A 15,752-nucleotide genomic window follows, 5' to 3' on the forward strand; every position below is an offset into this window, starting at 1 on the left:
TTTCTTAGTTAGCAAATTAATGGGTTTCATTTTGGCATTTTCATACACATACTCTGTTTTAGTTTTATTTGGACCCCATATGCTCTTCCCTTTCTCCACTTTTTGTTGGTATTCTTTTTTACCAAATCGTTTCTTCTCCTGCTTTCATGTTACATGCATTCCATTACTCTTTGTTCTCCCCTTTAGAACTATTCCTCCCTATAGTGATATATTATTTATGATTTATTAAAGCTTGACTGAGGATTCAGAAAAGCAAAGTCAGCCACAAGCCATAGAAGCCAGGCATATACCTTTAATTCTAGCAGCCAGAAGTTAGGAGGTGGTGGTACATACACACCTTTAATCCCAGGACTCAGGATTAAGAAATAGATGCATCTCTCTGAGTTCCAGGCCATACAGATCGACACAAGAGTGAATCAATCTAAAAGAGAATTATATCTCACACCTTTAATCCCAGGACTCATGAGAGGTATATAAGTCAGTATCTGGATTCAATAGGAGGATTCATTTTCCAGCCACACTGAGGAAAGGTTACAGTCTAAGGCTTGGTGAGAGCTTGTGGAGACAGGAGCAGCCCATTCAGCCTGAGGTAGAGGTAAGAAACTAGTGGCCATCTGGTTTGCTTTTCTGATCTTCTACTTGAAGTTTGAACTCCAATATCGGTCTCTGGGTCTTTTATTTTTCATGTTACACCTCCCCCTCACAGTCCTTTTTCTACTTTTTTTTTTAAAGATTTTATTTATTTATTATGTACACAACAGTCTGCTTCCATGTATATATGCACACCAGAAGAGGGCACCAGATCTCATTACGGATGGTTGTGAACCACCATGTGGTTGCTGGGAATTGAACTCAGGACCCCTGGAAGAGCAGCCAGCACTCTTAACCTCTGAGCCATCTCTCCAGCCCCATCCTTTTTCTACTTTTATCTCCCCCTGCTCCTGCCCCTTGGATATTTGTCATTCTTAGTCTGTCTTATCTGGCTTAAGGTGATGATCTCTAGCTCTATCTGTTTACCTGCCAACAATGTGTTTTCCTGCTAATATTATGAATAATGAAATTTTGTTCTTCTTTACAGTTGAATAAACTCCTATACCTAAATATACTGTGTTATCTTTTCATATTTACTTCCCCCTTGGCAACTTGCATAGAGTTTTCGCTATACCACAGATAGGAGGCTTTTATGTTACATCCAGCTCAAATTATCCAAGCTCTGTGTCCTAAAAATGTGGTATCTTCAGCAATAGGGACTTACTACCTCCAACCCATGAGAGATAGCAAAGGACAACAGCAACAGCCATATTATTTTGGTAGTCACTTGGACTCAAGTCCTGACTAACAACTTGGAGTGTTCCCATGCCTGGCACTGGGGTTTTTGTCAGGTAGTCTGACAAAAACTGGGAAACACTGTCAGCCTTTATCAAACAACCTTGGTGTTATTTGATTGGTCACCCTCCCTCCCCAGTTCCAGCGCCCCTCTCCATTTTTCCCATCTCCTCCTTCATATCATCTGAATGTTGCTTTTCCCCTCTCAAACCACCCCCTTCTCATGGTACCTTTATAGTTTCCTGGTTTCTGTGGTTACTTCTATACTCACATCTTAATATTTGGAGCTAGGAGCTTCCCATGAGATTCTCCTACTGCAGTGTCCTGAATGCCGAGATCACGGATATGTGAGTGCCGGGATACCAACCAGATAGGTTGCGTTGACTTTGGTTCTAGATGAGTAGTTTAGTACATGTAGCTTCTTCAACTATAATCAATATAGGTGTTGTCCATGGTGTGTTTGTAGCCTAGGCTGCAGGAGTTGTAATGCACCTAAATTCTCTTAGGTGGATTTGCTAGCAGCTCTGGTGTAGCATATTTACTTGTGGGTGTGGAATGCCTGTCAGTTTGTGCTAGTCATATGAGAGTTCGGTACTCTAGAGGGCCTGCACATATGAAACATGGCAGCAGAACCATAATTCCCATCTATTTGCAAGGACTGCTTGTCTGAGCAGTCCACAGGGGCTGGGTTGTACCAGTGGCCCAGAACCAGTATTCGTATGTGTGACCAAAGGTTTTGTTACTAACAGTGCTTCAAAGGACCACTTGCCTGAGGTAGGTTGTCCCTGTGCTTCTCAGGGCCTCAGTAGCCAGAGATTCTGAGGATGCACAGCCTAGTTGTTTCTTGGGGCTGCAGGATGATGACAGGACTATAGAGCTTAACTAGCCCTTTGCTGAGTGCTGGTTGTCATTCTGCTTCCAGGGCTGAGTTGGCTAAACTGATCTGTTAACTTTGTTAATGAAATCAGAAAAAGCAGCTTTTCTGTCTCCTAATCATCAGCATGAACACTACCAGCCCTGCCTGGACTTTGAAGGGTGTTAAGTGGCATATTCCTCCACATTAGGCCATTCCCTCCAAGTTGTAACATTTGCCCAGAGGGCACGGGGGACTGGGGAACTTCAGGTGGTAGACAGGAGGTAACCAGAAGATCACACATCTAGGAAGAATAAAAACCTTTAATATAAAAGGGAGTGAGCAGTTCAGGGGTGGGTGTGACTGGAGACTGATCAGCCAAACTGCACAAAGAAACTAAGGCTGTAGAGCTGCATATAAGCTGTGTTGAGAGCACCAGGGCTGCAGATTTTGCAGGAGTGGGCACCCTTGTTGGTGTGGGATTTCTGGTGATGTAGCTGCTTCTGAGTTACCCCCAGTCCTTGGAGTAATTCCTCACCAATACTCCTGTTACTAACCTCAGCAAAAAACCTCATTGGTTCACCAAACTAAACTTTGATGCCTATAAGGATTCAGGCATTATGCTGGCCTGCCCGTCACTTGGCAGAATGCTCTCAGGCAGTACTCGGGTCAACCCAGGGTTCCATGAATACTAGTTTGAATGCAGGTGCAAAGAACCCCTTTAAAAGAAAGACCTTGTCCACTTAAAAATGTTCTCTTTCCCTCTCTCTTTCCTGCTCTCTTTCCCCACGGTTTCCCTGGGGCAGACAGGACTTTTCCTGTCTCCCTCTCCTCTTCTGTCCTCTCTCTGTCTCTGTGTCTCTTTCCCTCTTTTCTCTTTCCTCCTCTCTTCCCTCCCCCTTCTAATAAAACTTCTCACTAAGCTCTGTCTGCCTGGCATGTTTGTCCCTCCACCTCGGTCACCATCCTCACCTGCCATGGAATCTGCCAAGGTTCCCCTTGCACTTTATTCCTAACAATGCTGTCATTACTTTGGTCTATCCTAGGTTTCTTAACTGGCATGAGTAGACCTGTGTGTTGTATCTCTCTATGAAAAGTCTGTCATACAACAAAGGACTTCTTGCTTCTATAGCTTCAGAATTATTCTCCTGCTACTGTCACACACCCAGGAATTACCTTGTGGTACACTAAAGCAAAATTGCAATTTAAAGCTTAGGTGTTTGGTCTTTTTGGCATTCTAAGAATGAGCATTCATAAAAGCCCAGATTTCTGTTTGTGTTCAAGTTGTGTACCAGGGGTAGACAGAGGAGTGGCAGCTGCCTTAGTGAAAGCGGCAGTGGGGGGTGGGGGGGCTGTGCTTCACCGGCCTAGTGCTCCCTGTTGTGTCCATCTGGCCTACCTCACTCATCTATATCCATTCCTGCCAGGCTCCTGGAAGCATTTGATCTATAAAGGAAATTTTTATTAGTATCTCTCTAATCCTGTCACCTAGCTAGCACTTTTGGCCAGGGGCTGGCTAGCATGGCCTGGTCCTAGAGTATACATAGGTTCTGGGTACTTAGCAGATAAAGTAGTCATATTCTAGAATATGGTACTGCTTGCTACCTGTCTGCAGAAGACTCAGGGATTGGGAATTGCCTTATTCTAAGGCCCCATAGTCACACCTGCCTCTGAAGTGTCATTCATTCATTCACTTCCTCAGTGGTTAATGAACTAAATCTTGGGTGCTAGGTCTTGGGTGTACAGTGGACCCAGTACCTGCCTCTGGGGACTTGGCATTTGGCAATCCTGGATGGCCACATCCTCCTGACAGGCTGTCTTCTGTAGTCTCACAAACACATCTGTTATCCCGCTCCTAATTCATATTCTCTCTCTCTTCCTCTGTCTCTTATTTCTTCTCTCTACCTACTATTCTCTCTGCTTACTCTTCTTCCTATTCCCATTAGCAGGGTCTTATAGAGTGCACACTGGCCTTGCACTTGTGTATATAACTGAGGCTGGGCTTGAATGTTCCTGATCTTGCCTTCACCTTTCAGGTAATATGATTACAGATGTGTAATGTGTATCATACCTATTGTCTGATTTTCTTTTCTTTAAAAACAAATTATTTTTATGTATATGGATATTTTGTCTGCAGGTATGTCTATGTATCATGTGTGTGCAGTGCCCATGGAAGCCAGAAGCAGTTGCTGGATCCCTGGGACTGCAGTTGGTTGTGAGCTGCCATGTAGGTGCTAGGAAATGAATCAGTCTTCTGGAAAGCAGCCAGTGCTCTTAACCATTGAGCTACCTCCAGCCCCTAATTTTCTTTTCAATTAATTTTTGTGCAAACTTAAAATTGAATAAATAAGAGAGGCTTGAGACAGGCTCAACTCCTGGGGCACAGAGTGACCTCCACTTGACCTACCCGAGTGAAATTGTATTGTGTAGCTACTCTTAGTTTTCATGGCACAGACTTCTCTGACCTGGAACCCTGGACTGCTTTTTATAAGTACTGCGATGATGATGGGTACTGTGTTCACAGGGCTAGTGCTTACATTGTAATATGTCATCTAAAATATGAACTAGATTGTTTCTGCTGTACAAATGTAGAAACCTAGAATCACACAAAAGCATGAGATTTGAATTTTGTGTTATATGACAGAGAGCTTGCGTTCTTTACCATTGTGCCATAGTCAGTGATCTCATTAATTGTGAAATGATTTAAGAGACTCTTTTTGCCCAAGATGTTTTCCTTTCTGGTCCTTAACAAGGTGTGAAATTCTGCCACCTAAATTTCATGCTTTTATTTCTAGTTAAAATGTGAAAATTCTTGGAGGGGTGCTGTATTGTCATCAGCAACACCTTAACACCTTAACCTTTCCTCTGACAGCTAATTAAAGATGAGACACTGAGGGACCCAGGCAGGCCGGATCCCTTTCTAGTGCTGGGGTGAAGTACTCAGCACAGACTGTCAAAGGAAGACACTAAAAGATATACCTCTTAGGGTAGGAATTGGGAAATGGAAGAAGAGTAATGATAGGGAAGTGGAAGGGCTGGGTAGCCTCCCTGTGTGCTGGTATGGGCTCCCTCTCACTACCCCAAATGTAATTTCCCCAAGCTCTGGAACCCTCTGCTTCCATTTCTTTAGGCTTACGTCTATGCAATACAGATTTAAAAATGGGAGGCCAGCTCTGCAGGCACGTTCACACACACACAAACACATGCATTCAGGCAAACACTCACACACATTAAATAAAATAAAATAAACATTAAAAATCCAAGAAGAAGCAAAATGGTGTTCTCTCTCTCTCTCTCTCTCTCTCTCTCTCTCTCTCTCTCTCTCTCTCTTCTCCATAGACTCCATCTTATTATTCTTCCCTGATGTTCATGGGGTAGAAAGAAGCAAGTTTGGGGAAGCAGTTTCCAACTTGGACATGTTCTTGCCTTGACCCAGTTAGAATCCCATTTTCCCTCTTGCAATTCTCACTCCATGATTTGGAATGTTCCAGGACATTTATGCCGTATCGGTCCCCAGGGGGTTTGCCAGACTACTTAGGAATCAATTCGACCTCAGCCACCAGCTTGTCTGTATCAAGCCATTAAATAGAAAGTAACGACTGTGCTAACCTCTCTAGCATTTTCTTTAACCCACTCAAGAGAGTATGGAATCTTCTGGTGGTATTCCTTGTCCATGTATAAAAGTACTGTCTATAACCAAAACATTGCCTCACATGCTGGTTCTGAGGCTGACCCTGTGAAAGGAACTGTAAGTGCCTAAATGTGTCTGAAGGTTGGCAGGGCGGTAGGGGGTGAGTGGGCATACAGGAGGAGTGGGTCACCTCAAGCTGTGGCTTTCTTCTTGCCTGGGACCTTGTAGTGTTGGGTCATGCACTATTTTCTTTTCTCAGAAGGATTTTGCGCTCACCAACACAGAGAAGAATATCCACAAAGAATCAGAGACAAAGGAAGCCAGAGAAGAGGAGCTAGACACTGAGGTGCTGGAGGTGTTTCAGCCGACTCACGAGTGGCAGACTCTTCAGCCAGGTACCAGACCCGCTCTGCTTCTTTGAAATACACAAATGTCCTTTGTCCTTGAAGGTTGGGAACAGCCATTCTCACCATGACCACCAGAGTGGTAGCTGCTGCTTTGAGGCCTAGGAGCCTTCATTCTCTAACAGAGCAGAGTTTGTGGCATGTGAGTGCCCTGGAAGGGAGGCATGTGGTGGGTGGCCGCACTTTCTGAGCAAGTGATGGAAACTTTCTTTCCCTGCACTTCTGAAGCACGGAAGAGGCAGTGACATGTGCCTTGCTCTGCAAATGCTATTTTGGGCTCTGCTGCTCTGCTCACTGCTGCTGAAATAGTGTTCGCGGGAGAATCCTGAGCACTGGTGCAGGGCCCCAAGTCTTCTTTTAAAGGAACCCGTGCCAAGGGAAAAAGGGGGGCTGGTTCTTGCCTGATTGTAATTGGGGCATCTTCAGAAGGAGCAACTCTCTAACCCTTTTGTGACCCTGAGTCAAGGGTTTCAAGTAATAATGACAATAGCCTGCAGTTGTGAAATGCTTTCCATATTCAGGTCTGTGGCTAACTTCCTCGTGCGCAGTCTTTGATCTTCATAGTAATAGAATTATTACCATCTTTATTGTCCAGTGGAAATACTGAGGCTCAGAGAGGTTGGATAACATGTCCTGTTATTTACCTAACTTGTCGTTTGTCATTGACCTCAGAGCCTTCATCTGCTCTCTTCCCATTTCCCCTCCCATTTCCAGCTGTCCTTGGCTGGAGCCTACTCTGCCAATACTGAGACTATTCTCAGGTGCAAGCTGTTTGTGTTCTGTGCTGTGTTAAAGTGGATGGCAGTTTCTGGCAGCAGACATAGTGTAGTTTCATCAGGTCCTTGCTGAAGTCATCACTGTGTCCTCACAGCCCCCATTGCTGCTGTGCTGCCAGGGATAGCATTTGCTGTGCCAGCCAGCAATATCACTCCTGCTAGGCTTGCATATGGGTAGTTGCTGCCACCAAAGAGTGAAGCGCCAGAGAAGCCAGGTGGGAGCTAATGGCATCAGGCAGAGGGAAGTTTAAGAACAGAGGTATGTGATTCAGCAGGTCCAGCTCTGCCTGTTGGACCTGCTGAATTTGGTCTTTGAGGAATAGCTCAGGCTCTCAGGAGTGGGGAGGTAAAAGATGGGTCTATGCTCTCTGCTTTTATGTAGAGTTGTTGGTATTCTTTTAAACAGGCAAGCGCCTGGAGTAGATGGGGCTGATGTTCTGGGTTCCTACTTCTACTCTGTCTCTTTGGCTGTGTCAGTCACACCCCTCCACACTGTGAACAGGGCTCATACTTCTGACCTTGAGCCTTTCCCAGCCCTCTGGCAGTGGAGCTGCTTGCTGCTAAAAGCTCAAGAGCCCCTGCATGAATACTTTGGAAGGAAGAGGCAGAGACTGTGTGGCTAGAGTGAGGAGTGGGCCCTGAGCCTCAGGAGAACTGGAGAGACACACTGGGTTTACATTTAACTTGATGCTCCTTTGACAACACCCTCTACCCTGTAGTTTCTCAAGAGCTCCCTGTAACCGCTTCTGTACAAAATTCTCTTGAGGCTACTGGAGAGGCTGTTGCAGCTGAGCACACTGTGGATACAAAGCCCTTTACCCACTGCATGTCATGAAGACATTGCTTAGGTGTTGTGGTTTTCAGAGGCAAAGTTCTTACTTGCACACATCTTCAGTCCAGTTGTGCAATTGGACACCTCTGAGGGCCCATGAGCACACAGCCTTCTTTTCCTTGTGATCTTACCTGGGAAAGGGCACTTGGGATGTGAAGGAAGGCTTTGATGGTTATGAAATGCTCTCCCTTTCTCCTCGAATAACAATTTTGAAGAAAGAGCAGGGATAAACACAAACAGAAAGTTTAGTAGAGCATTTTCTTGCTTGAGAGCCAGAAGCAGGCACAGGAAAATGGTGGGAACTCTGGGGATTTTAAAGACAATGGTAAGTTTATAGAGAGAGTTGTTCCTGTCTGGGCCAACCAGTTTTGCCATCCTGTTTAAAGACTTTTCAGCCTCTTAAGGGAAGGCTGTACTTCTGATTTCCTTTTGCTTCAAAGGGAAGAATACTAGAGTATATAGGCTGTTTGAGCTAGGCTCATTGGAAAGCAGATTGCCAGACAACCTGCTGCAGCCTGGCACACTAGGGGAATAACACTTGACTTTTTAGGTCTTCCCACTAGGCCAGGGGGGAACTTGGCTTCAGCTACACAGCACTGAGACAGCTACTTCCCCTGAAGTCTGCCTGCCTCTGTTATTAATGTCAGCATCTTCACTGGGAGTTGCTTGTTCCTGGAAGTGATTTTCCTGTCTCTCTTTCTTGTGGTTTATTTTGGGATCTGCCTCACCTAGCGGAGGCACAGCAAGCATTTGCGTGTGGATCCAGCAACAGCTGCTTATAAGCAAGCAGGGGAAGCTGTTTGCTGGCAGGTCCTTTAGATGTGGGCAGGGAACTGAGACATTTGTCCTGGAGCTGAGGACTCCTGGATTCCAGAATTTTGTGCCTGTGCTTTTGTTATTATAGAACACTGATCACAGCCAGATCCCATGACTTTGTCTCACCTGAGCATTTTCTGAGATCCCACTTTGTGCCAGGTACTGTAGCCCAGATATAGATAATAGCTCACATTTACTAAGCATTGGCTCAGCTGGCAACCCTTTGAGGGTAGATGCTGTAACTGCCATCATTTTTTACAGACAAAATTCATTCTCAGCAAGAAGAAATTACTTAGACAACAACCAACAAGTGGGAGAGTTGAAATTGATACAGCTTTAAGCCCAGTTTAAACACTGTGCCATGCTGTCTTCCCAAGGAGCAAAATGGACCTGAACGTACTGTGTCTTGGCTTATAGGCTCACAGACAATACAGAAACAACAAAAAGGCCATTGGTGTGGCAGGTCCAGGGCTTTCTCTGGTGCTGAGAACTCAGTGGCAGTTGGTCAGACTTCATGATGCTGAGTCTGACTGTGTTTTTCTTTGAGCTTGTGGATGCTCAGGTTGCTCAGCGCCTCTAAGCCTTAGTTTCCTTATCTGAAAATAGGAATGTAAATATTAACTTCACAGAAGTGGTATGAGAATAAAGCAAGGTGTGTGTGTGTGTGTGTGTGTGTGTGTGTGTGTGTGTGTGTGTATGTGTGTGTAAGCTATTTCTCAAAGTGCCTGATAAACAGGACACGCTCAATGTGTTCTCATTTAAAAAATACACCTTTGCTCCCTTTCTTTGGGGACTTGAAGGAGAAGTAGAGGTGAAGAGGACACCTGGACAAAGGCCACCCCAATCTTACCTGTTGGCCCCTCTGGCCTCAGGAAAATATAGCTAAGCTCAACCTGAGGCTTCTTATTCATCTGATTTGACTTCAAGGTGGCTGTGAGAATCCCTGAAATACTGGTATTAGAACCCACTCAATGGGAGCATGCAGGAAGTCTGTGCAGGAACATGTTCATGTGATGGGTGGAAAAGAGAAAAAAAATCTAAATCCTCAACAACTGATGAGAGCAATCCAAGAATTATAGAGCACCAGCCATCTGGTCAGATCATTTCAGATCTGCATGAGCAATAAGAGGGAACTGAATTTTAAAAACCTCATTTATGGTAGACCAACTACTCTGGTTTCAAGTATTTAAAAGAGAAGCCTGATTTCCTGCAGGCTCTGGACATCTGTCTGAAGGAGCAGCTGACCCTAGTCAGGATGACAGCAAGGCTGTTTCTCTGGGGCCTTTGATCCTTTGCAACTTCAGAGGGGCTATGTGGTTCATTTGTTCTGTGTTCAAGAGATCAATTCAATTCCAATACTGTTTACTTAAGGGTTAGTATTGGATCCCCAAGTTAAAGGCTCAGTTTTCCCCATGACTGCCCTAATTTCAGATGTCACTTCTAAATCTTGGGTTACCTGTACCTCTCACTACCCAGGGTTCTCACACCCTCTCCTCAGGTTTGAGAATTAAATAAACTCAGATTACACTACTTATGTATATCTGCTTGGTGTCAAGAATGCAATGCAGAGCCAGGCAGTGGTGGTGCATGCATTTAATCCCAGCACTCGGGAGGCAGAAGCAGGTGGTCTATTGAGTGAGTTCCGGGACAGCCAGGTCTACATAGAGAAACCCTGTCTTGAAAAACCAAACCAAATAAACAAACAAATGCAATCCGAGAACAGCTAAGGGGGAAGAGTTGCAAACAGTGAGCTCTTAGAGTCATGTTGGTCAGTCTGCCCAACTCCCATGGTCTCTGTGAGTATACCATCTTCCAACTAAAATGTGGTTCAGGAAGTACTCTGAAGCCATTGTTTAGGACCTTAATGGAAGTTTCATTACATAGGCATGATGGATGTAAGCGGTGGTCATAGGTGATCAATCCTCAGTGCCCCTGCACTCCCCAGGGATAGAGGATGGATCTTAAATTCCAGCCCTTTAATCATAAAGTAGTCTTTTGGTGACCAGTCCCCATGCTGAAGTTACCTGAATCCCCCACCAAAAGTCACTTATTAGCATAAGTTCTGGCACAGTTGAAAGACACTTTGTTATGAATAGCAAAAGTCTCTTGTCTCTTAGGGAAATTTTATACATTTTAGAAGCACTGGTGGATGCAGGGCAAAGAAAGATCAGTTTTTTATGCATGTCACAGTTTGCAACTAAGGTGAGACTAAGGTTCAGACCTTCTAGTGTTTCTGCAACCTCTTCCCGGGCTGTGGTTGAGAGGCAAGTGACCGTCCTTTCCTAGGACCATCTTTACAGGTTATCACACTCTTCAGGATGCCTCCAAAAGCCTTTCTCCTATTCAATCCATCCCACACTGAAGCAGTGTATATACCCACGGCATGGAGTGTCCATGAGCAGTGAATGGGGGCCTATGAGAGGACTAGGGGGAGTCCATACCTAAAATTTGTGGCTTTTCAGAGTGGAGCTATGGGGACCTTTTGGTTACTAGGAGGTAATGGCATAAAGGAGAAGTCATCTGTTGGATCATCTTTCACTCTGGCTTAAATGTAGTTTTGAAAATGTGGAGGGAGGGACTGGAGAGAGGGAACTATAGCTTCATGAAGTGGTTTTTGTTTTTGTTTTTGATTTTAAAGGTCTCATTGCGTAGCCTTTGCTGGCCTAGAACTTGCTATGTAGAACAGTCTGGCCTCTAACTCACAGAGATCTGCCTGCTGCTGCCTTCCAAGTGCTGGGATTAAAGGTGTGTACCTCATACTTGACTCTGCTTCCTTTTTGGCCCGAGTTGCTGCCCCTAGCAACTTTCCAAGATGAGGTGCTTAGAAGAGCCTGTTTTTGGTTCATTCACCTGTACAATGCTTTCCTTTCCTAGTTTAGGGTCTTTCAAGTCTTCTAGGGATTCCCTAAGAATGGGATTTCTTCATTTTCTATCTATATTTCTGGTTTCTCTTCCTCTAATACTGTCACTTCCCAGCCTTGGTTAAGCATGTGCACTCTGAGCATCGGCTTTTGTTTCTTGGTAATGCAAGTTTGTCATGGGGGTACTGTTAATCCCAGATTCAAGGAAGAAGACCACTGACCCATATCATCATGGCCAAACTAACTTTGTGCAAGTTTTTTTAAAAAAAAATTGTGTACATGGACTGTCTCTCCCTAAAGGCAGATTCAGGAGATCAGCATTAGACATAGGAAAAATAAAGGTTTTTATTGTTCAGGAGTAGGTGGTGGGTTACAGAAGCAGAACATAAGCATAACAAATTGGCCATAACAACCTCCTGAATCAAAGACATGGTTGCAAGGTGGTCATAGCAAGGTGGTCATAATAACCTTTTGAAACAAAGGCATGGTTGCCATTTCCTGGAATAGGCAGTAAAGAGCCATTTGTAGTTAAGATTACAGTTGGGTCATAGCCCAGTTCTTGAGAAACAGATTTAATCCTAATCAGGAACAAACCTAGTTGTCTGCACTGTAAGATGGCTCTTGAGCCCAAGATGGAGGCAGGCTGGTGTCATTGCCCCCCTTGTCTTATGTGTCCCTATCAAATTCTTGTTAGGCCTCAGCATTCTTTATCTGTAGGGAAACAAAACTTGTAATGTGCTGTAAGATGCATGGCCTGCTCGTATATCTGTTTGGTTAGCATAGAAAACAGATTTTTAAGGCCATATAATTTTGGTATTACAAGTATCAGTGGTACTATAGGTAGCCATTTTTGCCCCCTTTGCAAGGGAGTTTCCTTTTGATCTAACATTCCAATCTTCTGTTGAGGATAAGGGGTGATGTATTCTCTTCCGTTACTGCTTCTCAGGTGAAAATAGGATGCCGTCGTCAGGGCCCAGGAAAGGCTGGAATCTTAGTCAAAGACTGGGAGGCAAATAGGGCAATGAGGCATTCATCAGAAGCATCTGATTTGCTGACCTGGCTGAAGAGTCAGGGAGAAATCACATCAATTGGACGGGTTTACAAAAGTTTTCAACAAGTCCAGCTTTCTAGTTTTGTAGGTCTACCTGGTTGTCTGTTGTGGTGTAGATCACCTTTGGAGCAGTTTATAGCCAACAGCTGATTTCTGGATGGTGTCTACCATCTGAGTGGAACTCTGACAAGACGGATACAGATGAGGGACAGAAGTTAAAGAAATGAAAGTTATATTTGGAGCTTCCCTCTCAGGAATAGGCAATAGGCAGGGGAGCTTAGGCTGTTGATTGACAGCAGTACTCATCTGGAGTCCATTTGACCTATAAGAGGTGGATCTAAGTCTTATGACTTTGATTCCCTGGAGCTTACATTACCATTGTTTGTAGTCTGTATTGAAATCCATATTGTAGAAAACACAGCTAACAGGTGTCTGTAAAACAGCTGGAGTAGACTCACACCTTTGAGTCATAGCAAAAGCTATGACTTTGTGTTAAAATTCATGAGCTTTTATTTTTCTGCCTAGAGGGCTGGGTTTATCTAGATTAGACAGAGATTTTTTTCTAGCATGATGAGAAGCATAAGTCTAAATTTTGAAGACAATTAGAGGAATTTTAAAATCTTGAGCTTATGACTGATATTTGTAGTCAGTTATTTACCATCTTATTAGAACTTTATTGATTGATGTTAAACTTTGAAATCTTAGTATAACAATAGCATAGAGGGGGAAAGAAATCTGAAATAGCTCTCATTTTTAATATCTTTATAATTTGTATTTATATATTAAATAATTTATTAACCCTCATAACTTATTTAGATGTTTTATATCTTTAGATGTTTATGACATAAATTATTATTATTATTATTATTATTATTATTATTATTATTATTATTACTGAGACAGGGTTTCTCTGTAGTTTTGGAAGCTGTCCTGGAACTCGCTCAGTAGACCAGGCTGGACTCAAACTCACAGAGATCCACCTGCCTCTGCCTCCCGAGTGCTGGGATTAAAGGCGTGAGCCACCACTGCCCGGCTGACTTACATTATTTTTAGACTTTTATAATTTATATAAACTTTAAGTTTTTATCCAGTTGATTATCATTAGACACACAAAAGTGGCAGTTGGAGAGCGAGTTACTTTAATTAAAAGAATAGTAAAATCTTTCTGAGATGTGGTGGTGTGTGAAATGGAACTCTGTTCAGTTTGCTTGCGTCCTGACTCACACTGCCAGAAGCTGCTCCTCAGCCATGGCTTTTAAAGATGCTGGTGGAACCAGAGGTGATGATTCACCAAATTCAAATCATGCTCAGCAGTCTCAGTGTGGAGTTGCTGGAGAAGGTAAAAGGTGCAAAGGAAAAGAACCTGAGAATGAAGGGACTGGTGCGCATGCTTACCAAGACACAGAAGCACTACAAGAGAAACGCCTTGTGGTGAAGTTTCCAAGACATGGGATGGTTTCCAAATGAGAATCCACAAGCGACTCATTGACTTACTTCCATCAGTAGTGAGCAGTGAATTGAAGTCACTATTGCAGATGCTTAAGTCAACTATTTTAATAAATTGACGTAATCAGTTATTAAAAATAAAGAATAGGAAAGTTATGTTGAAACCATTTTTTTATGAATTTGTCTTTTAGTGTGAAGTAAACAGTGTCTGCCTTTCTCAGCAGGAGACCTCATAGCTTTAGAAAAGTGACAGATCAGAGATCTGAGAAGGATACATTAAAGCAGGAAGTGTAATCCAGATGGCCTGTGCATTAATTAAAATGACAGAGATTTACTAGCTCTCTGGAGGAGAACCTTAGGCTCCCCTAGTGGTCTTGATGGTTTTGTTGGGGTGGGAGGTTGTAGGTGTAACACAGGACGGCATTATATCTCTAGCTGCTATACAGGACAGTGTAGGCCTTTGGCTGCCAGACCTAGAAGATCTGAGACATTGTCCTATGGAGGAGGGACTTGGAAAAACTGACTGACTTTGACAAGGCATAGCAAAGCAGTCAGTCCAACTGTACCCATAGTTTGGGCACGCCCACTGGTTAGTGTTACCACAATTTAGGTCTCTGCCCCATCATCTTCTTTGGAGACCTAAGAGTCTGTATTTCTGTCTAATACAGAAAGCTTTTTAAATTAAACATTTTAAATGCCATATTCAGCAGATCTCTGAAAAGTTTTGAGGCACATCTATTAAATATTACTTGATTTTAAATAAACTTGTTTTTCTGGAGGCAGAGACAGGTGGATTTCTGTGAGTTCGAGACCAGCCTGGTCTACAAGAGCTAGTTCCAGGACAGGCTCCAAAGCCACAGACAAACCCTGTCCTGAAAAACCAATAAGTAAATAAACAAACTTGTTTTTAGTTACTTGCTTTAGGTTTAATGTTGAAAACACATACAGGAGGCTAAGTAAAGCTTGTCCCTGTAAATGAGTTACATTTGTATTTAGCATAACTATGAGTACAGTTTTAAACATACTAAATAATTTGATTATTTATAAGGTGACTTAATTTGCATGTCTTAATTATTTTTAACAGTTTTACAGCAAGTTGTAGCTTTGATAAGATTAGAATTTTTCAGTTTTAGCCTTGTTAAGTTTAGCCTTTAAAAATTACTGTTTTTGAACTGAAGCTCTTTTAGTATAAAATAAAACCTTAAATCATAAATACAGTCCATAGGGAGACTGGCAAATTTACTTTCCTGGGCCTTTTATAGTACACTATTGAATAATATCACAGTTTCTTATATGACTCAGTTTATCAAAATAGCTAAAGCTTAGCAAGGTTGGCAAAGACAAGGATATTAGACATTCATTAAGCCAGTGTCTGCCAGGCCTTTCTCAGGATGAGCTTTTAAGCATAAAAACCATGTTTTAGCTTGACATATTTCAGTTAACAAGAACAGTTAGCCAGAAGCAGAACTACAAGATTACAAAGCAAGGCTAACACATATGGAGACTTTTCCAGGACTATGGACTTTGATGGGTTAGGTCTTTGGTTTTTGTTTTGGCTGGTAGTGCTCTCTGTGTGCTGAGTTTTATAACCTGAATGGTAAAGATTACCTATGTATAAATGTCTAATTATTGACCCTGTGTTATAAGTTTTAAGTCAACCTTTGTTACAGCTTTACAGATTTTAAACCATATCTAATAAACATAATAGTCTTGCAAATCTTGAGAAAAGGTTTGTGTCTTAGTAAAAGTTTTAGGC

General features: G+C 43.0%; 1 protein-coding gene across 6 annotated transcripts in view; it reads left to right on the forward strand.

Annotated features, from left to right (window-relative positions):
• Positions 1 to 15,752, forward strand: part of Sil1 (SIL1 nucleotide exchange factor) — a 237,493-nt gene that overhangs the window by 77,272 nt on the left and 144,469 nt on the right. For 3 of the 6 annotated variants that reach the window (XM_027400747.2, XM_027400744.2, XM_027400748.2), the window contains one exon: positions 6,070 to 6,205. In XM_027400747.2, coding sequence (XP_027256548.1) covers positions 6,070 to 6,205 — 136 coding nt within the window. The remainder of the gene's footprint in view (positions 1 to 6,069; positions 6,206 to 15,752) is intronic. The other 3 variants (XM_035440197.1, XM_027400746.2, XM_035440198.1) reach the window with 1 other exon arrangement.

Source organism: Cricetulus griseus, chromosome 2 (genome assembly GCF_003668045.3).
Source record: "Cricetulus griseus strain 17A/GY chromosome 2, alternate assembly CriGri-PICRH-1.0, whole genome shotgun sequence".
Taxonomy (NCBI): Eukaryota; Metazoa; Chordata; class Mammalia; order Rodentia; family Cricetidae; genus Cricetulus; species Cricetulus griseus.